The 21,075-nt window shown below is 65.4% G+C and overlaps 1 protein-coding gene across 2 annotated transcripts; it reads right to left on the minus strand.

Annotated features, from left to right (window-relative positions):
- Positions 1-348: 348 nt before the first annotated feature.
- Positions 349-7,611, minus strand: TLX2 (T cell leukemia homeobox 2). Of its 2 annotated transcripts, XM_073340166.1 has the most exons (3): positions 7,189-7,611; positions 3,450-3,687; positions 349-883 (listed from the first exon to the last, which is right to left on the minus strand). In XM_073340166.1, the coding sequence occupies exons 1-3, from the start codon at positions 7,598-7,600 to the stop codon at positions 667-669; spliced, it is 867 nt and encodes a 288-aa protein (XP_073196267.1). In that variant the 5' UTR covers positions 7,601-7,611; the 3' UTR covers positions 349-666. The 2 variants fall into 2 exon arrangements, 1 of the variants encoding a protein (XP_073196267.1); XR_012158411.1 differs by lacking the exons at positions 349-883; positions 7,189-7,611 and adding an exon at positions 4,557-6,278 and having other exon boundaries at positions 3,600-3,687.
- Positions 7,612-21,075: the final 13,464 nt, after the last annotated feature.

The following is a 21,075-nucleotide window of genomic DNA, read 5'->3' on the forward strand; positions in this document are numbered from 1 at the left end:
CCACTCACCTTCCAGCTCCCTGTGGGCCCCAGGGCAAGGCCCCCTCCCACTTCTCCCCATGGGGGGCCGTCCCCTCCATCCCTGGGCCTCAGCAGCACAGCAAGGCGGAGCTGCAAAGGCTGGGAGCCTCCAGTCCTAACAGAAAAGTGGGGGCTGGGCCTCGCTGATACTGGGGCAGCTCTGGGCAGGCCCTGAGGTGTCAGGGTGGCTGTACCCCCGGCAGTGAGGGGGGAAGGGCCACGTATTGCCCTGGAGAGCCCCAGCCAGTACAGGGGCCCCAGCTCCCATGGGGAGGGCCCTTGCGGATGGGATCTAGGTCTCCATTAACCACAGACTTTAACCCTTTATTGGCAGTATAGGTCACTAAGTCAGCTGTAGGCAGAGCCTTTGAGTCAGTCAGCCGGGACTGGCCGGCCGGGGGGTGGGGGGTGTATCTGGGGCTCCTTGCTCCCCCGTGGGTGCTGAGGCCGGGCAGACCCCAGCCAGGGCAGGCACACAGCAGGGAGCGCACTGGCATCATGGTCCCTGGGGGCAGCAGCCCATGCCCAGGGGTCTGCATCTGCTGCAGGCAAGGAGGGTCCGGCCTCAGCCCCAGCCACCCCGCAGCCTCCGTGGGGATGTGCAGACAGGTCTCTCCCCCCTGCTCCAAGGGGCAGCGTGGGGGCCTCACACCACTGATGCCACCCCTGAGACGGACGTGACCTTCTTGTCCTCGGCCCAGGGCTGCAGGTTCTGCAGGGCACAGAGGGAGGAGTTGTGCATGCAGAGCGGATCCTGCGGCAGCGGCTGGCTCAGGCTCTTCTGGAAGGCCTCCTGCTGCAGGTGCAACATCAGCCGGTTGGCCTGCTGGCGCTCGGCCTCGCGCTCCTCCGCCGTCTGCCTCCTGCGGGGCGTGGGCAGAGCCGCATGAGTGGCTGCCTGCCCCTCGACCCCCTTCCCGCCCCGGGCGGCCCCTCAGCTACTCGCCCCTGCCCCGGGCGCCCCTCAGCTACACGCCCCCGCCCTGCCCCGGGCGGCCCCTCAGCTACACGCCCCCTTCCCGCCCCGGGCGGCCCCTCAGCTACACGCCCCTGCCCCGGGCGCCCCTCAGCTACACGCCCCCGCCCTGCCCCGGGCGGCCCCTCAGCTACACGCCCCCTTCCCGCCCCGGGCGGCCCCTCAGCTACTCGCCCCTGCCCCGGGCGCCCCTCAGCTACACGCCCCCGCCCTGCCCCGGGCGGCCCCTCAGCTACACGCCCCCTTCCCGCCCCGGGCGGCCCCTCAGCTACACGCCCCTGCCCCGGGCGCCCCTCAGCTACACGCCCCCGCCCTGCCCCGGGCCGGCCCCTCAGCTACACGCCCCCTTCCCGCCCCGGGCGGCCCCTCAGCTACACGCCCCTGCCCCGGGCGCCCCTCAGCTACACGCCCCCGCCCTGCCCCGGGCCGGCCCCTCAGCTACACGCCCCCTTCCCGCCCCGGGCGGCCCCTCAGCTACACGCCCCTGCCCCGGGCGGCCCCTCAGCTACACGCCCCTGCCCTGCCCCGGGCCGGCCCCTCAGCTACACGCCCCCGCCCTGCCCCGGGCCGGCCCCTCAGCTACACGCCCCCTTCCCGCCCCGGGCGGCCCCTCAGCTACACGCCCCTGCCCCGGGCGGCCCCTCAGCTACACGCCCCTGCCCTGCCCCGGGCCGGCCCCTCAGCTACACGCCCCCTTCCCGCCCCGGGCGGCCCCTCAGCTACACGCCCCTGCCCCGGGCGCCCCTCAGCTACACGCCCCCGCCCTGCCCCGGGCGGCCCCTCAGCTACACGCCCCCTTCCCGCCCCGGGCGGCCCCTCAGCTACTCGCCCCTGCCCCGGGCGCCCCTCAGCTACACGCCCCCGCCCTGCCCCGGGCCGGCCCCTCAGCTACACGCCCCCTTCCCGCCCCGGGCGGCCCCTCAGCTACACGCCCCTGCCCCGGGCCGGCCCCTCAGCTACACGCCCCTGCCCTGCCCCGGGCGGCCCCTCAGCTACACGCCCCTGCCCTGCCCCGGGCGGCCCCTCAGCTACACGCCCCTGCCCTGCCCCGGGCGGCCCCTCAGCTACACGCCCCCGCCCTGCCCCGGGCCGGCCCCTCAGCTACACGCCCCCGCCCTGCCCCGGGCGGCCCCTCAGCTACACGCCCCCGCCCTGCCCCGGGCGGCCCCTCAGCTACACGCCCCCGCCCTGCCCCGGGCGGCCCCTCAGCTACACGCCCCCGCCCTGCCCCGGGCGCCCCTCAGCTACACGCCCCCGCCCTGCCCCGGGCCGGCCCCTCAGCTACACGCCCCTGCCCTGCCCCGGGCCGGCCCCTCAGCTACACGCCCCTGCCCCGGGCGGCCCCTCAGCTACACGCCCCCGCCCTGCCCTGGGCGGCCCCTCAGCTACACGCCCCCGCCCTGCCCCGGGCGGCCCCTCAGCTACACGCCCCCGCCCTGCCCCGGGCCGGCCCCTCAGCTACACGCCCCTGCCCCGGGCCGGCCCCTCAGCTACATGCCCCCGCCCTGCCCCGGGCGGCCCCTCAGCTACACGCCCCCTTCCCGCCCTGGGCGGCCCCTCAGCTACACGCCCCCGCCCCTCCTCACCCCGCCCCGGGCGGCCCCTCAGCTACACGCCCCCGCCCCAGGCGGCCCCTCAGCTACACGCCCCCGCCCCGGGCAGCCCCTCAGCTACACGCCCCCGCCCCTCCTCACCCTGCCCCAGGCGGCCCCTCAGCTACACGCCCCCGCCCTGCCCCGGGCCGGCCCCTCAGCTACACGCCCCTGCCCCGGGCCGGCCCCTCAGCTACACGCCCCTGCCCCATGCCAGCTCCTCAACCCCTTGCCCCATCCTGCCCCAGCACAGTGCATGTGTCTAACTCCACTCTGCCCTGACAAAACAGGAGCCCTGGCTCTGGGGGGAGCTCCCAGGAATCCAGCCCCAGCCTCTCCCAGCAGGGGGTGCTGTGGGGGTGGGGCAGAGGGGCTGGCTGTGGGGGGAGCTCCCAGGAATCCAGCCCTGGCCTCTCCCCAGCAGGGGGTGCTGTGGGGGTGGGGCAGAGGGGCTGGCTGTGGGGGGAGCTCCCAGGAATCCAGCCCTGGCCTCTCCCCAGCAGGGGGTGCTGTGGGGGTGGGGCAGAGGGGCTGGCTGTGGGGGGAGCTCCCAGGAATCCAGCCCCAGCTTCTCCCAGCAGGGGGCGCTGTGGGGGTGGGGCAGAGGGGCTGGCTGTGGGGGGAGCTCCCAGGAATCCAGCCCTGGCCTCTCCCCAGCAGGGGGCGCTGTGGGGGTGGGGCAGAGGGGCTGGCTGTGGGGGGAGCTCCCAGGAATCCAGCCCTGGCCTCTCCCCAGCAGGGGGGCTCCTTTGCCCCTAGCTGCGAGGAAGGCTGTGCTGGAGGTGTTGGTAGCCCGCACTGGGCCCGGGCTGGCCTGGCTGGGCGTGGCAGGGCCCAGCCCTGAGCTGCAGCCTGTGTTACCTCCATTTGGTGCGGCGGTTCTGGAACCAGGTCTTCACCTGGGCGTCCGTCATCTTGAGGGCCTTGGCCAGGGTGGCCCGCTCGGCCGAGGCCAGGTACTTCTGCCGGTGGAAGCGCTTCTCCAGCTCACAGATCTGCACTCGGCTGAAGGACGTGCGCGGCTTCTTCCTCTTGGGGGGGGTGCGGTTCTGGTAGGGGTGCCCGATGCGCCGCGTCACCGCAAACGGGGACAGGGCAGCTGCAGGCAAAGGGGAGGCAGGAGGTCAGGCCTGGGTACTGCCCTCACCTCACTCAGGCCCACGCCCCTGGGCGCGATGGGCGCTGGGGGGCTGGTCTCCTGCTGGGGCACATCAGCTCCTCCGGCTGGCCTAGGAATGGCTGGGGCCCGCTGCCTGCCGGCCCACCCAGCATTCCTGCAGCCCGCACTGCACAGGGGGCCAGAGGGCAGGCACCGGACATAGCGGGCCGAGCTGCGTCCTTGCTGGGCCCCTGCTGGCATCTGGGCCGAAGCACCAGGCGGAGCTGCCCGGGACAGGCTCCGGACTCTGATCCCAGGCACTGGGTGTCCCCACCAGCCCATGGCATCACTGCGCCAGCTGCACATGGCAAGGGTGACAGAGCCCCCAGGGCTGGGGGAATGCTGTGGACCCACTGGGCAGCCTGGCACCTCCACCCCCTTGCTACCCATGGCTCAGGGCCACAGCCTGGCAGGTCTGGCTTTGGGAACCGTCCCCCTCCTCCCCCCCGATTCGCTGCACAGGAAACAGACTCCACCCAGGCAGGAGCCCCCCGGCTGGGTAGGGACCCCCACATGGCTGGGCAGCCCCTCGCTGCAGCTCGGCCATCCAGACGCTGGCCGGGGCTCGGAGGCGGGTTGCAGACGCAGCCGAGAGTGGCCCCAGGCATGGCAGCTATGCCGGGGAGGGGCCAGCCCCATCCCACCCGCCAGCCACGGCCCAGCATGCGCGGGCTCCTCGCCACCTCACCGGTAGGGCTGAAGCCCATCCCTGAGCCGGGGGCACCCTGGGAGCATGACAGCGCCCAGCTCTCCAGGGGCCCAGCCCTGGCTCCCCCCGGCCCCAGCCTGGCCAGGCCGCCTGCCCTCACCTAGGCCTGCCAACTGTGGTTGGCCGCATTCCTGGAGGTTCCATCACATGACATCAGCTTTAGTCCTGGAGACTCCCGGCCAATCCTGGAGGGTTGGCAACCCGTCCTCATCATCGCCCCCTGCCCACTCCCAGCCTTGGGGCCGGAGGGGGACACGGACTCCCCGCCCCGAGAGCTAAGAACCGGCTCCAACCCAGGGAGAAACAGCCCCGCTGCACTCCGGCCCCGGCCCGGGCCCCGGGGGCAGTGGGACGAGACACCCGCCCCCAGCAGCCAGGTCAGGAGCCCCAACCCTCAACGGGGGCCGAACACCCTCCCCCAGGCCGGGGGAGCCCCGGGGCCGCCAGCTTCTGCCGGCCCGCCAGGGAAGGTCCTTCAGGGACAGGCGCCGGGATGGGCCCGCTGGAGCGATCAACACCCCGGGCAGGAACCGGCTGCTCTGCGTCCCGCTAAGGGCCAGAGGCTCCCGGGGGTGCGCTGAGAGCAGAGGGACAGACTGACCTTCCCGTGGCTGGGCACAGAACCCAGGCGTCCGGGGTGGTGCTCACAGCGCCTGCCCTCGCAATCCCCAGCAGGCACCATCGTCCCTGCACATCACCAGACCCATCAGCTGCGGGGGGGCCTGGGGCGCATGGCTGGGTGGGCAGGGGGAGCCCCGGCGGGGCGCAAGGCGCGCAGGGGGAAGCCCTGGTGTTGAGGCCCGGAGGGACCCCCCAGCTCTCCCCAGTGCCGGCGCAGGGCTGGCGTGGAAAATGAGGGGGGCGGGACAGGATCCCCGGCAGCCAAAGAGCGCTGGACCGGGTGGGGGCCCCTGGGGTGTGCGGGGCGGGCGGGGCCTGGCCCTGTCCTGTCCTGCTGGCGGACGCTGCCGACCCTTCCCAACCCCTTCTCCGCCCCCGCCACCCCGGGCTGGGCCCCGTGACCTGCGGGGGGTCCAGGGGGTGCTCACAGCCAAGGGACTCGGCCCCCAGTTCCGCCGCCGCGGATGCTCCGTAGCTGGCGGCCCGGCCCGCTGGGGGACAAGGGTGCCGGTCAGCGCCGCACAGACCCGCCGGGCCGCTCGCCGTCGGGGGCAGGGGCTGGCAGAAGGGCGGGGGTGTCAGACGGGCCCCCAACGGAGCGGCTCTCCCCCCGGCTGTGTTTGCTGCTGGGGACGGGCCCGATCCCGGGCTTCGGGACCGCGGGAGCCCGGTGTCCCCAAGCGCTGGCCCCGGGCTCCGGTCTTGGCCGGTCACAGCCGCCCGGCTGCGCCGCCGCGCACAGCCCAGGAGCCTTTCCAGAGGCCTCGGCGCGCCCCGGGCGCGGATCACGGCCTAGCCCGGGCCCGCGCTGGGCTTCTCACTTCAAGGGGGGGGCCTGCCCGTCAGCGCACCCCACGATCGCACGGGCAGGACTCACACCCCCCGTGGCAACAGCGCGGAGCCCTGGGGGTCCGGGCCCCAGGGAGCGCCCGGGCCGGGCCCCGTCAGGCAGCTGGGCTGGGGGCAGCGCTGCGGAGGCTGCCTCAAGACCCCCCGCCCCTTCCCGCCGCCTGGGGCACGGGCCTGGGATCGGGGCTCCGGCTGCGCCCTGCTCCTCTGGCCCCCTGCCCAGCCAGCCCGGCCTGGGGCCGCGGGACCCGGCTGCCCGTCCCCAGGGAGCGGGCGGCGGAAGGACCGGGCGGGTCCGGAAACAGCGATGTGAGCCGCAGCCGGTGCCGAGTCGCCTGCGTGTCCGGGGACGTTTCTCCTCAGACCCGGTCCGGGGTTGCCCCTTCAGACCCCATTCCGTGCCCACGCCGGGCGCTGCGCGGGGAGCAGCCGCTGGGACACCGGACCCGGGGGCTGCCGCCAGCAGAGTTCGAACCCGCCGCGCCCTGGCGCAGCTCCAGCCGGAGTCGGCGGGACCCGGCTCTCACCGGCCCGAGCGCAGCCGGGGCCCCCGGGCGCCGTCCCGCTGTCACCGGGCGCGCACCGGGCTGGACTCGGCGGGGCGTTCAGGGCGCTCACCAGGCTCGTGGGTAGATCCCAGCGCGTCCCCCAGGGGCCCGGCTCCGGTTCCAGCGGGAATCCTGCTTCCGCGGGCCTGGATCTCCCCTCCAGCGCCCGCCGCCGCGAGCCGTGTCAGGGCCAGGGCTCCGCCGAGCGGGGGATGTCCAGGTGCCCACGGCCAAGGACGGGGGGAACTTTCCCGAACTGTGGGGCAGGGGACTCTCTCCCTGTCCTGGTTCTCTGGGGGCCCCGCAGCGGTGTCCGGGAACAGGCGCTGACTCTGCCCCGGGGCCGAGATACCGACCTGGCCAGGCCTGTGCTGGGCCGGAATCTCCCCGGGGCGAGCAGCCGCGCTGGAGCCGCCGCCCCGCCCCGCCCCGGGTTCATGCTGGTGGGCGCGAAGCCGCTGGCCAGTCCCGTTACCGGTCCCGGAGAGGCCGCTCCCGGCACCAGGCCGGCCAGCTCAGCCCCGCAGGAGTCCGGATCGGGCCAGGGATGTCAGCGAGGAGCGCTCGGCACCTGCCGGGATCGGGCCCAGTCTCCCGGCCGTCCGGGCCCCTGGGCTGAGCGCTCCCGAGAGAGGGGCCGGGGATCTGGCGCTCCCCGCCGGGCAGGGGGCTCTACCAGCCGGGCCAGGGAGCTGGCGGGGGGCGGGGGCTCACCTGAAAGCCGGTCTTTGGCGAGCCGCCTGCTGCTCTCCATCCAGGGGAAGGTGAGGCTGGAGAGGCCGGGGACCCCCGGCTGCGGGGGCGCGGCGGGCGCCCCGGGCGCTGGGGGCAGAGGTCTGTGCGCCGGCACCCGGATCACCCCTCCCGCCGGGCCCCCCGGCGCGGCCCGTGGGGCCACGTTCATGCTCCGGCTGAGGCTGTAGGAGCCCAGCGAGCAGGCGGGGTTGTAGGCGCCGCTGCAGCCGCTCCCGTAGAGCGCGTAGTCCAGCTCCCCCGCCGGGCGGGCCGGCCCCAAGCAGCTGCCCTGCTCCGGGCTGCTCAGGATCTGGTCGATGCCGAAGCTGATGGGCTCGTGGTGCGGGTGGGTCTGGCCCGGGCCCTCCTGCTCCAGCCCCGAGGGCTCCATGGGGAGGGACGCGCTCCGCACCCCGGCTCCCCGCGCGCTCTCCCGCCCCTCTTGCTCCTCAGTGCCTGCCCGCCCCCGCCGGGGCGCCCCCGCTGCAGGCCCCCCGCTGGAGCCGGCCCCATGCGCAGGGCCCCGGGCCCCCTGGGCGCACGTCACTGGAGCGCGGGGCTCCGCGCGCGGCCGCACGTACCCGGAGAGCGCCTGGGCCCCCGGGGCAGCGCGCGCTCTTCTGGCCCCTTCCATCTGCAGGGGCCAAAATCCCGTGCGCCTGCCCGCTGATTGGCAGCCTCCGGCAGTGATTGACAGGCCTCACCCAAAGAGGGCGTGGCCAAGGGAGTGGAGGGGAACCGCCCCTTTGATTTGTGTGCAAAACGAGTGCGGGGCGCGTCCCTGCCCCCAGGACCCCGCGAGCGGCTCGGTAGCCCGCCCCGCGGCCCGCGCAGGGCCAGGAGGGCTCAGCCTCGAGGGCACGGGCCAAATCGCCGCCGGAGCCGCCCTGGCAAGAAGGGGGCCCAAGGGCCCGGCGCAGCTTGCCCGCGAGCTGGGCCGGGTTCTGCGCCGAACCCGGGGCCGCCGCGCGGTGCCCGCTTCCCCCGCGGGCCTTCGGGCAGAGCCCAGATGTTCCGCGCTTTTAAACAGGGCCGGACTCGTTTCCATTTCCCCCGGTCAGAGCCGCGAGCCGGCGGCGCCCCCGGAGCGGGGCTAGCGCCGGGCCGGACCGGGGCAGAGACGTCGTGAGGAGCGAGCAGGGGGCTGGAGCGCCGGGCCGGGGCCGGGCACCGGACGGCGCCTCCGCTCGGGGCAAAGGCCGGGCCCCAGCGCGCTCCCCACCTAAGAGCCATCCCAGCGCGCGCGGCGGGGCTTAGCCGGGAGCTCCCCGCCCGGCTCGGCGGGACCCGCGGCGGCCGCCCCTTCCCGCTGCGCTCGGGCAGCGTCCCCGGCGGGACGCTCCCTGCCCCGGCGGGGCGCTCCCTGCGGGGCCCGCCGGGCGGGGAGGAACCGCGGACCCCCCCTCGCCAGAGCCACTGCCCGGCGCGGCGCGGGGCCCGAGCCGCGGAGAGCCCGGCCCCCCAGCGCGGCTGCCGCAGGGCACTGCCCCCCGGGCCTGAACTCCCCCCCCAGGTAATCGCCCTTGGCGCTCGGAGCCTGGTGCCGAGTAACGCCAGGCCCGAGTTAACCCGCCCGGGAGCGCGCCCCGGGGGCTCCCTCTGACCCGCTCGCAGCAGCGCCGGGGGCGACCTCGGGATTGCTCCCCTCGTGGGTGGCTGCGGATCGGGCCTCGGGCTGCGTCCCTCCCGGCCTCCCGCCCAGCCAGGCTCGGGCAGCTCAGAGCTAAAACCCACCAGGACTTGGGCGGCAGCGGGGCCGCCGGCGGCCGTTCCCCTCCCCCGGGGCTGTTTGCCCTGTGCCCGCGGCTCCCGGCCCCAGCCCCCTTCTGCACCCCCCGCCAGCCCTGCTAGTCACCGGGAATCGCCCCGCCAGGCCTGGGGGCCGCGGTCCGGTTTGTGGCCGCCCAGAGAGGGACAGGCTGGGACTCAGGTCCAGCCTGGCCCCGCCTGGCGGTTTGGGGTGGCTGGGCGGGCGCTGGGCCGCCCGGGGCAGGGCTGGGGCCAGGCCGGGCCGCGATCCCTGCTCTGGAGCAGAGACTGCAGCTGCCCCAGGAGCCGGGACCTGCGGGCCCAGCACGTCCCGGCTTGGGGAAATGACATTACCCGCGGGCCGGGGCAGCCAAACCCTAAATCTCCCCCTGGCCCCAGGGCGGGGAGTGCCCCCTCCCAGCTCTGCGCCCCACGCGGTGCCCTCCCGCCGGCCAGCGCCCCCAGTCCCGGGGCTGCAGCTCTGGGAGCCGCCTCTCACTGCCTCCACCCAGCCACCCCCAGGTAATTACAGGGGCACCCGGAGAAGGGGTCAGCCCTAACCCCCAGCGGCACAAGGGCGACAGTCTCCCCAGGCTCAGATCCCCCCTGGGCAGTGCTATGTTCTCTGTGCCCCAGGGCTCCCAGGCACCCCTGCCCTTAGTGCCAGGTCTCATGGGGGAGGGCAAGAGACACCCTAAGGTTGGCTCTGGCTCCCTGCTAGCCTGGAACTGTGAGGACTCCCTGTGGCAGGGCTGCCAGGGCTTGCATGCCGGCCCCAGCCTGGGAGTTTGGGGCAGGGATCCAGAGTGGTTGGCCCACTTGTTGGCAAACAGACAGGTCCCCCTTTGTCCTCACAGAGGGCGTGGCAGGGGGTTCAGGAGCCCACGGCCCCAGGGGACTTGGAGCAAATCCAGGCCCAGAGTACAGCTGGGAAGTTTTACACATGGAAAGAGTCTGTGACTTGTTCTTTACCATTTCCCAGAACAGCCCCCAGAGGCCACCAAGCAGCAGAGGAAGCATTCTTCACCCAGCCAGCGCACAGACAACCTGTGGAACTTGCTGCCGGGGGATACTGTGAAGGTCAGAAGGATAACTGGGTTAAAAAAAGAACTAGGTCCAGCAATGGCTATTAGCCAGGATGGTCAGAGATGCAGCCCCATGCTCGGGGTGTCTCTAAACCTCTGGCTGCCAGGAGGGGAAGATGGGTGGATCCCTCCAACTGCCCAGTTCTGTACACTCCCCCGGAAGCTCTGCCCACTGTCGGAGACAGGAGACTGGGCTGATGGAACGTTGGTCTGCCTCATCTTGTCCGTTCTCATGAATGTGAGTGTGTGTAAGCATGGCCAGGGCTCAGGGCAGGGTCACGCTCTGGGACTGGCCCATGTGCAGTGGTTACCAGTTGCAGTCTCCCCCAGAGCCCGTCCGACCCCCGCCAGGGAGCAGAGTACGTTCCTGGCCCTGGGGTCATGCAGATGGCGACCAGCAACATCAGAGCTGAGAGCTCCCTGCTCGAGAGACCCCACAATGACAGGCCGTGGCTCTGCCAATGGGATTCAGTCAGGCCACTGCTGCTGGAGCCTGAATGAACATGCAGGGGGGTGTCCATAGCACCCCCCCCCCCACCCCCCCGAGAATGGCCACCCGGGCCAGACCAATGGTCCATCGAGCCCAGTATCCTGTCTCTGATAGTGGCAAGTGCCAAGCGCTGCAGAGGGAGTGAACAGAGCAGGGCAGTTACTGAGTGATCCAACCCTTGTCCTCCAGTCCCAGTCTGGCAGTCAGAGACCTAGGGACACCCATACTATGAGATTGCGTCTCTGACCATCTGGGCTAACAGCCATTGATGGGCCTGTCCTCCAGGAACTTCTCTAATTCTTTTTTAATCCAGTTATACCTTTGGTCTTCACAACATCCTCTGGCAAGGAGTTCCACAGGTTGACTGTGCGCTGTGTGAAGAAATACTTCCTTATGTGTGTTTTAAATCCGCTGCCTATTAATTTCATTGAGTGACCCCCTGGTTCTTGTGTTATGTGAAAGGGTAAATAACACATCCTTATTTACTTTCTCCACCCCAGTCGGGATCTTATAGCCCTCGATCGTATCCCCCCTCCGTCGCCCCTTTTCCAAGCTGAACAGCCCCAGTCTCTTTCATCTCTCCTCCTACGGAAGCTGTTCCATCCCCCTCAGCATTTTTGCTCTTTTCTGCACCTTTTCCAATTCCAATCAATCTTTTCCAAGACGGAGCGACCCGAACTGCGCACAGTGTTCAAGGTGCGGGCAAACCATGGATTTATATAGCGGCATTACAATATTTACTGTCCTTTTACCTCTCCCTTTCCTCATGGTTCCTACCATTCGGGGAGCCGCTGCACATAGCCTCCCAGACAGTGACCCCCACCCCCCATGCACACGTGGGCTGTGGTGAGGCCAAATGCCTGCTGGCATTGAGGCTGGTTGGGATGGTGCTGGGTGACCCCGGGGGTGGGGCTGGGGGGAGGGATGGATCCCAAATGGCAGAGCCTGAAGTGAGCTGTACCGACTCCCACCCCGTTAAAACACAGAGGCAAAAAGTCTTTGGAAAGTCCAGGAGCTCCTACCCAGCTGGCTGGGCTCCTGGCTGAGTCCCTTGGCCTGGGAAGCTGGGTGAATCCTGCCCATGTTGAAGCTGATGGGCGAGTGAGTCCAGAATCCCCCTGCCCCCCCCCCACCCCACCGGGAATCTGGCTCCACAGGGCTGAGGGCAAGAAAAGCCCAGAATTACATTCATAATGCATATAAAATGGCTCCACAATGGAGTCCTAAAATACCTTTTCTAGCTCTGAGTCCTGGGGCCAGAGAAAGCTCTGGGTCCCAGTGGAGCTGGGAATTGCCCCAGCCATGGTGTGACGAAGCGGGACTGTTCTTAATGTTTCCTCTGAATAGTGAGGGGGTGCCTCAATTTCCCCTATGCCGTTCTTAAGTATCTAGGAGGTGGGATAGAGGTGTATGATCATTGCAGAGCCCTAGAGGGCAGGTGTGTGCAGGGGTCTGGACACAGAGAATGGCCAACACCCTCTTTCCTGGCCACTGATGGCCTGGGCCCTTCCCCCCTGCAAGGTGAGAGCTAAAGGGTTGGAGAACAAAGGAATCAGGTGACCTCCTAGCCTGGGAAAGGGACAAAGCCCAGAGGAGGAGGGGCTGGAGGGGGAGGCAATTTGGGGCTGGCTGGGACATGGAGTGAAGGGCAGACGTGGTTGTCTGGCTCACTGCCCCTCAAAATGGACCTGGCTGAGGGGTCCTGTTCTCTGCTCCTACAAGCTCTGTGTTAGACCATGTTCCTGTCATCTAATAAACCTCTGTTTTACTGGCTGGCTGAGAGTCCTGTCTGACTGCGGAGTTGGGGGGCAGGACCCTCTGGCTTCCCCAGGACCCCACCTGGGCGGCCTGGCTGTGGGAGCGCATGGAGGGGCAGAGGATGCTGAATGCTCCGAGGTGAGACCCAGGAAGGTGGAAGCCGTGTGAGCTGTGTGTCCTGAAGACAGTCTGCTCACAGAAAGGAGACTGCCCCAGAGTCCTGACTGGCTTCATAGGGAGCAGTTCCAGAGCATCACCCAGGGACTCCGTGACAACTGGCGGCAGCGGTGGGATGTACTGCACCCCGTGGACGGCGCTTCCTGCAGTAAGTGACTGGGGAGCAGTAAAACGAAGGGGGATTGACGAGGACCAGGCATGCTGAAGGCTCAGAGAGGAGCGGTTTTGGGGGGCGGTTCACCCCTGGGAGTGTGTGACCAGCAAGAAGGACTGTGCAGTAATGGGGTCCCCCTGGGGACTGCAGTGAGCAGTCTCAGGGGCAGAGGAGCCTGCAGCTTGGCCCGGGGAGAGAGAAGGACTTTTGCAGTAAGAGGGTTCCTCTGGGGATTGCAGCGAGCGGTCCCAGGGGCGGAGGAGTCTGCAGCTCGACCCTGGCAAAGAGGGGGTGACCTCGAGAAGGGCTGGCACACAAGGGGTTCTCCCTGGAAACCGTGGGGAGCTGAGAACACACAGGCCTGTGAGTCCACAACAACTTGGGAAGAGCGGAGTGATGGCCTGTCACCGTCTCCTGAAGAAGGACATTGTAACCCTGTGCAGGAAGAGAGGGTTGAGCATTGGAAAGTTCACCAAAGCACAAAGAAAAGGAGTACTTGTGGCACCTTAGAGACTAACCAATTTATTTGAGCATGAGCTTTCGTGAGCTACAGCTCACTTCATCGGATGCATATCGTGGAAACTGCAGCAGACTTTATTTATACACAGAGAATATGAAAAAATACCTCCTCCCACCCCACTGTCCTGCTGGTAATAGCTTATCTAAAGTGATCATCAGGTGGGCCATTTCCAGCACAAATCCAGTGGGACAGTGGGGTGGGAGGGGGTATTGTTTCATATTCTCTGTGTATATATAAATTCTGCTGCAGCTTCCACGGTATGCATCCGATGAAGTGAGCTGTAGCTCACGAAAGCTCATGCTCAAATAAATTGGTTAGTCTCTAAGGTGCCACAAGTCCTCCTTTTCTTTTTGCGAATACAGACTAACAGGGCTGTTACTCTGAAACCCACCAAAGCACAGTTCATCGTGCAGCTGGAGGAGGATGACCGCTCTCAGGGACAGATTCCTGACCCCCAATGGGGCTATAGCAGGATCTGAGAGCAGCTGGAGTGGTAGCCAGGCATTCCCAAGACTCCTGTCCCTGACCAGACGGGGGTCTTCACAATTGGGTTCACCATTCGGGGATCAGAGATGGACTGGATTGGAGCTGAGTCCGAGGGAGCAAGAGGACTGTGAGAGACAGCGGGAGCCCGAGAAAGAGCTGCAGAAGCAGCAGCAGCATGAACTGGCGGTGGGGGAGCGGAGAGGCCCTGGGGACCTCCCTGGGGAGAGTGGGGATAGATCCCGGGGGGCCAGTTCCTCAGGGAACCTCGAGACTAAATTGCTGCCCCTGGTTAAGGGGGGGCGGGTGGGATGTGGATGCCACCTCACTGCCTTTGAGCAGGCTGGGGATTTGAACCAGGGGGACCCTGCGGAAAAGCCCCGGTGTCTAGCTCCCTTGCTGGGTCCCAAGGCCATAGACTCCGTCAGCCAGATGGGTGGGGAGGTGGACAGGCTCCCACTCCTGACCCCAACCTATATGTCTGTGTGGAGTTTCCTGGGGCCAGGCCCCTCGGATCCCCACTGGGAGCGGAAGGTGATGGTCAATGGGGACACATTCCTGGGCTGGCGAGATCTTGGGACAGAGAGAACTGTTGTCAGGCCCTGGGTGGTGCAGCCTCAGATGCTGAGGGGCTGTGTGAGCTGGGTGAGGGTCCCAGGGACGAAGCCCCTCGCCCTGCCTATGGCCCAGATCCCTGTGCAGACCCAGGAGGGGTGAGGCTGGCTGGTTTTTGGGGTTCTCCAGGACACCAGCTTCGAGACCCTGTTTTGGGGTGACTGTGTCTCTTTGGGGCAGGATCCAGGCCCTGCTCTGGTAACTGCCAAGGGTTTGAATCTGAATCCAGGAACACAATCCGCGGAGAGGGAAATGGCCAGTGAAAATGCAGATGACCTGGCTGGCAGCGGGGAGGAGCTACTAGGCTTAGGCTACCTCCCTGCCTGTAACCAGACCCCTGGGGCTGGGTGAGACAGAGAGATGCTCCCCACCCCCTTGCACACCGGAGAGGGGGCTCAGGCTGGCTCTGATGCAGTGAGGAAAGCAGGGAGCTCGCTGCCTACCCCCACTGGGACAGCAAGGGCAGCGCTGAGCACAGTGGGAGCTGAGACCCCAGCTGAGTGGGGGGAGACACAGGCAGGGCAGGGGATCTGTGGGGAGTGGCAAGGTGCTTGGTAAGGAAAGTCTGGATGAGCCTAGGCAGCCTTGTGAGCTGATGGCTGTGTCCAGTCAGCAGGGTGGGAAGGCGAGGAAAGTGGAAGATGAGAGTCCCTGGACCTTACCTGTTAGCTGGGTGGAGAAGTGTGACAGGGAAGGAAACGTGTCTGTGTCTGTCAGGGGTATTGACTTGCCTATGGAGGGAGCTACCCTGATCTCCAAGCAGTTGTCTGTGACCAGCCTTGTGTGCTGGGACCAGGGAAAAGAGATCCCAAAGTGTGTCTGGGAAAGGAGAAAGTGTGTCCGGCTCTTCTTTGTCTGTGGAGCAGACAGAAGGGGCCTTTCAGCCTGTGATGGTTGAGGGTCGTGCAGTTGTCTCAGAGCTGGTTCTGGATTCAGCTAAAGCCCAGGAAGGGAAGGGTCCTAAGTTTGTGTCTGCTCGGGAGAATGGCCCTGTAACTAGGTCGCATCCAGTTAGTGTCTATGTAGAATCCCAGAGCCCAGACAATTCTGGTGCTTGTATTTTGCCTGTTGCTAGTGTGTTGATGGGAAAGGGTGGAGCAACTCTGTCTAATCAGGGTGAGATCCTAGCCAGGGCACAAGGAGAGCAGGAAGGTGATGGGATTGTGTTACCTACTGAGGGTGTGGAAACCTGTCGCAAGAAGGAAAAGATTCCTGAACTTGTGTGTGGCAAAGGGAAGGAGAATGCTTCTAACCTTTTATCTAGGAAGTCTGTGAGTTTGCCTGAAAGGGGATTGTGTAGGAATCCGCCGGATGGGCCAGAGGTAATTCTGGATGTAAGGGAGACCCAGAAAGAGTCTGTTGTTGCTCAGGAAAGTGTTCCTCTAGAGCAAGCCCTCGGTAAAGAGGGTAAGAGCAGAATTTCTGTGGGGGTGAATTGTTGCATAGAAAAGCCCTCGGGAAAGGAATCCTCATGGAGTCTTTGCAAGCAGTTTACTGCAACTGAAGGGTGTGAAAGTGATTTAATCAAGAAAGTTTCAGTTCCTAACAGCCAGAAATTTTCTGTTGTGAATGGATCCACTGACTTTCCTGTTGAAAGATACAGTGTGGATAGCTTTGAGAAGGTCTCAGGTGGAGTGAAAGCTGTTAAGAAAGTTAAACAGTCCTCTAACCAAGTGGCTGTGTTTGGCCAGCTTGTTGGGGGAGAAGACCCAATCCCAGTTTGACCCCCTGGGGTTTTGGGGTGGCCAAAGGGCACGGGCCACATAAACCTTCCCACATGCAGCCTGCAAGTGCTATCGACCACCCCCGACCTAAGGGAGGGCGTGAAACTGGAAGGTCCTGGTGTAAGTCCCACCAAGGAATGGGAGAGATGCTGGGGTATCCATGGGAACGTTGGTGGGGTCGAACTTCCCCTGGTCACTGGGTAAAGTGACCCCGCTCAGTTCGGTCTCGAAGGAGGGAGAGATGTGATGAAGCGGAACTATTCTTAATATTTCCTCTGAATAGTGTGGGGTGCCTCAGTTTCCCCTATGCAGATCTTATGTATCTAGGTGGTGGGATAAGGGTGTGTGATCATTGCAGAGCCCTAGAGGGCAGGTGTGTGCAGGGGTCTGGACACAGAGAATGGCCAACACCCTCTTTCCTGGCCACTGATGGCCTGGGCCCTTCCCCCCCTGCAAGGTGAGAGCTAAAGGGTTGGAGACAAAAGGAATCAGGTGACCTCCTGGCCCGGGAAAGCCCAGAGGAGGAGGGGCTGGAGAGAGTTTCATTTTGGGTCTGGCTGGGGACGTTGAGACATGGTTGTCTGGCTCACTGCTCCCCAAAATGGACCCAGCTGAGGGGTCCTGTTGTCTGCACCTACAAGCTCTGTTAGACCATGTTCCTGTTGTCTAATAAACCTCTGATTTACTGGCTGGTTGAGAGTCCCGTCTGACTGCCAAGTTGGGGTGCAGGAGCCTCTGGCTTCCCCAGGAGCCCCGCCTGAGCTGACTCGCTGTGGGAAGCGCACGGAGGGGCAGAGGAGGCTGAATGCTCCGAGGTCAGACCCAGGAAGGTGGAAGCTGTGTGAGCTGTGTGTCCTGCAGACAGGCTGCTCACAGAAAGGCGACTGCCCCAGAGTCCTGCCTGGCTTCATGGTGAGCCGTTCCAGAGCATCGCCCAGGGACTCCGTGACACATGGCCTGGAGCAGCCGCTTCCACCCTGAGGCAAATCGAGATGTCACGTCTCATACATGTCTGGCCAAACTGCTGCTGGTCCTGGCCCAGCCCAAGTGGCACCATCCCTGGGGTGGGCTGGGCACCTGGGAGCAGATGCCTCACTCTGGGGAGAAGGGAACCTTTTGCCAGCAGCTTGATTAAAACTCCAAACCGGCAGCTGTTTGAAATTGCCCAGGGGTCTGGAATTTTAACCGAAGTCCCTGGAAGCTGGATTAATGCGCAGGCGATGCAGCTGGAGGTGTTTGGAATGTCACATGTCTCTCCAGGTTATCATGTGTCTGCCAACCATGCATACATGGAATCTGTGTGTATGTGGCGAAGTGGGACTGTTCTTACAGTTCTCTCTGAGTACTGTGTGGGTGCCTCAGTTTCCCCTAGGCATTTCTTAAGTATCCAGGTGGGAGGATAAGGGGGTGGGATTGTTGCAGAGCGCTTGAGGGCCAGTGTGAGGGTGTCTGCACAGAGAATGGCCGACACCCTGTCTCCTGATGGCCTGGGCCCCGCCCTGCAAGGTGCCAACTGAAGGGGTTGGAGAACAAAGGGATCAGGTGGCCTCCTGGCCCAGGAAAGAGCCCAGGGCTGGAGAGTTTCTATTTGGAGCTGGCTGGGGAAATGGAGGGAGGCCCAGATGGGGCTCTGGCCTCCCTGCCCCCCAAGACGGACCTGACTGAGGGGTCCTAGTCTCTGTACCTACAAGCTCTGTTTTGGACTGCGTTCCTGTTGTCTCATAAACCTTCTGTTTTACTGGCTGGCTGAGAGTCCCGGTGAATTGCAGGAAGTGGGGGGCGCAGGGCCCGGACTCCCCCACACTCCGTGACAGCGCATGCATGTGTATGTGCATGGGCGTGTGGGGTGTGCATCTGTGTGTGCACGTGGGTGTGTGTGTGTGCGTGCATGGGTGTGTACATGGTGGGGGGGTGTCACGGCGTCCCCGGGCGATGCTCTGGAACTACATCATATGAAGCCAGGCAGGACTCTGGGGGAGCCTCCTCTCTCTGAGCAGACGGTCCCCAGGGCAAGAAGCTCACCTGGCTTCCACCTTCCTGGGTCTGACCTCGGAGCATTCAGCATCCTCTGCCCCTCCGTGCGCTTCCCCCCAGTGAGTCCGCCCAGGCGGGGTCCTGGGGAAGCCAGAGGGTCCTGCCCCCCAAATCCGCAGTCAGACGGGACTCTCAGCCAGCCAGTAAAACAGAAGGTTTATTAGACGACAGGAACATGGTCTAAAACAGAGCTTGCAGGTGCAGAGAACGGGACCCCTCAGCTGGGTCCATTTTGGGGGGCAGTGAGCCAGACAACCACGTCTGCACTTCACTCCATGTCCCAGCCAGCCCCAAACTGAAACTCCCTCCAGCCCCTCCTCCTCTGGGCTTTGTCCCTTTCCTGGGCCAGGTGGTCACCTGATTCCTTTGTTCTCCAACCCTTTAGCTCTCACCTGGCAGGGGGGAAGGGCCCAGGCCATCAGTTGCCAGGAAACAGGGTGTCGGCCATTCTCTGTGTCCAGACTCCTGCACACACCGGCCCTCTAGGGCTCTGCAATGATCATACACCCTTACCCCACCCCCTAGATACTTAAGAACTGCCTAGGGGAAACTGAGGCACCCCCACACTATTCAGAGGAAACATTAAGAAGAGTCCCACTTCGTCACAAGTCCGCCCAGCCGGGATCTTGGGGAAGCCAGAGGGTCCTGCCCCCCAACTCCGCAGTCAGACGGGACTCTCAGCCAGCCAGTAAAACAGAAGGTTTATTAGACGACAGGGACATGGTCTAACACAGAGCTTGTAGGTGCAGAGAACCGGACCCCTCAGCCGGGTCCATTTTGGGGGGCAAGGAGGCCTGGGTGGACTCGCTGTGGGAAGTGCACGGAGGGGCAGAGGATGCTGAATGCTCCGAGGTCAGACCCAGGAAGGTGGAAGCCGTGTGAGCTTCTTGCCCTGAAGACAGTCTGCTCCCAGAGAGGAGACTTCCCCACAGTCCTGACTGGCTTCATAGGGGCCTGGGGACTCCGTGACAACTGGTGGCAACGGTGGGATGTACTGGACCCTGTGGATGGTGCTTCCTGCAGTAAGTAACTGGGGAGCAGTAAAACGAAGGGGGATTGACGAGGACCAGGTGTGCTGAAGGCTCAGAGAGGAGCGTTTTCGGGGGGCGGTTCACCCCTGGGAGTGTGACACCAGCAAGAAGGACTGTGCAGTAATGGGGTCCCCCTGGGGACTGTGGTGAGCAGTCTCAGGGGCAGAGGAGCCTGCGGCTTGGTCCTGGGAGAGAGAAGGACTTTTGCAGTAACAGGGTTCCCCTGGGGATTGCAGCGAGCGGTCCAAGGGGCGGAGGAGTCTGCAGCTTGACCCTGGCAAAGAGATGGTGACCTCGAGAAGGGCTGGCACACTAGGGGTTCTCCCTGGAAACCGTGGGGAGCTGAGAGCACACAGGCCTGTGAGTCCACAACACCTTGGGAAGAGTGGAGTGATGGCCTGTCACCGTCTCCTGAAGAAGGACATTGTAACCCTGTGCAGAAAGAGAGGGTTGAGCGTTGGAAAGTTCACCAAAGCACAGTTCATCGTGCAGCTGGAGGAGGATGACCGCTCTCAGGGACAGATTCCTGACCCCCAATGGGGCTATAGCAAGATCTGGGAGCAGCTGGAGTGGGAGCCAGACATCCCCAAGACTCCTGTCCCCAACCAGACAAGGGTCTTCACGATCGGGTTCCCCATCGGGGGATCGGAGATGGACGGGATTGGAGCTGAGTCCGAGAGAGCAAGAGGACTGTGAGAGACAGCGAGAGCCCGAGAAAGAGCTGCAGAAGCAGCAGCAGCATGAACTGGCGGTGGGGGAGCGGAGAGGCCTAGGGGACCCCCCAGGGGTGAGTGGGGATAGACCCCGGGGGGCCAGTTGCGTAGGGAACCTGGAGACTAAATTGCTGCCCCTAGTTAAGGGGGGGGGGGTGGATGCCCACCTCACTGCCTTTGAGCAGGCTGGCGATTTGAACCAGGGGGACCCTGCGGAAAAGCCCCGGTGTCTAGCTCCCTTGCTGGGTCCCAAGGCCATAGACTCCGTCAGCCAGATGGGTGGGGAGGTGGACAGGCTCCCACTCCTGACCCCAACCTATATGTCTGTGTGGAGTCTCCTGGGCTCAGGCCCCTCGGACCCCCAGTGGGAGCAGGAGGTGATGGTCAATGGGGAGACATTCCTGGGGTGGCGAGATCCTGGGACAGAGAGAACTGTTGTCAGGCCCTGGGTGGTGCAGCCTCAGATGCTGAGGGGCTGGGTGACCTGGGTGAAGGTCCCAGGGACAAAGCCCCTCGCCCTGCCTATGGCCCAGATCCCTGTGCAGACCCAGGATGGGTCGGGCTGGCTGGTCATTGGGGTTCTCCAGGACATCAGCTGTGAGACCCTGTTTTGGGGTGACTGTGTCTCTTTGGGACAGGATCCAGGCCCTGCTCCTGTAATGGCCGAGGGTTTGAACTTGAATCCAGGAACCTTATCGGCGGAGAGAGAAATGGTTAGTGAAAATGGAGATGACCTGGCTGGCAGGGGGGAGGAGCGCTAACTGCCTGCCTGTATCCAGACCCCTGGGGCTGAGTGGGACAGAGAGATGCTCCCCGCCCCCCTGCACACCAGAGAGGGGGCTCCCGCTGGCTCTGATGCAGTGAGGAAAGCAGCGAGCTCGCTGCCTACTGCCACTGGGACAGCAAGGGCAGCGCTCAGCAAGCAGGGAGATAAGACCCCAGCTGAGTGAGGGGACACACAGGCAGGGCAGGAGGGCTGCCAACCAGGCTTGCCTGGTCCAGATGTGCTTCTGGGAAGTGATCCCATGGCAGGGAAGGGGGCTCTGGACATAGTGGGACCCCTCAGCAAGGTGACCGAGTCAGGGAAGAAATGCATCCTGGTGGTGATGGATTTAGCCAACCGCTACCCAGGGGTGGGGGATCTGCCCTCCGCCGAGGCAGACATGCTGCTGAGCATCTTCAGCAAAGAAGGGGTCCCCAGCAAGGTCCTTGCAGACCAGGTTTCAAATTTCATGTCAGCCCTGCTCCGAAGCTTGTGGGAGAAATGTGGGGTCTGGCCCACTTGGACCTCTGCAGTCACCCTCAGTCCAACGGGCTGGTGAAGAGGGTCAGA

This window comes from Lepidochelys kempii, chromosome 4, assembly GCF_965140265.1.
Source record: "Lepidochelys kempii isolate rLepKem1 chromosome 4, rLepKem1.hap2, whole genome shotgun sequence".
Lineage (NCBI taxonomy): Eukaryota > Metazoa > Chordata > Testudines > Cheloniidae > Lepidochelys > Lepidochelys kempii.

Coding starts and splice junctions, on each gene's coding strand:
- TLX2 (XM_073340166.1), bottom strand. CDS start 7,600: ATGGAGCCCTCGGGGCTGGAGCAGGAGGGCCCGGGCCAGACCCACCCG. Junction 3,688..7,188: donor CGCCAAAGACCGGCTTTCAG/GTGAGCCCCCGC, acceptor CTTTGCCTGCAG/CTGCCCTGTCCCCGTTTGCG. Junction 884..3,449: donor AACCGCCGCACCAAATGGAG/GTAACACAGGCT, acceptor CACGCCCCGCAG/GAGGCAGACGGCGGAGGAGC.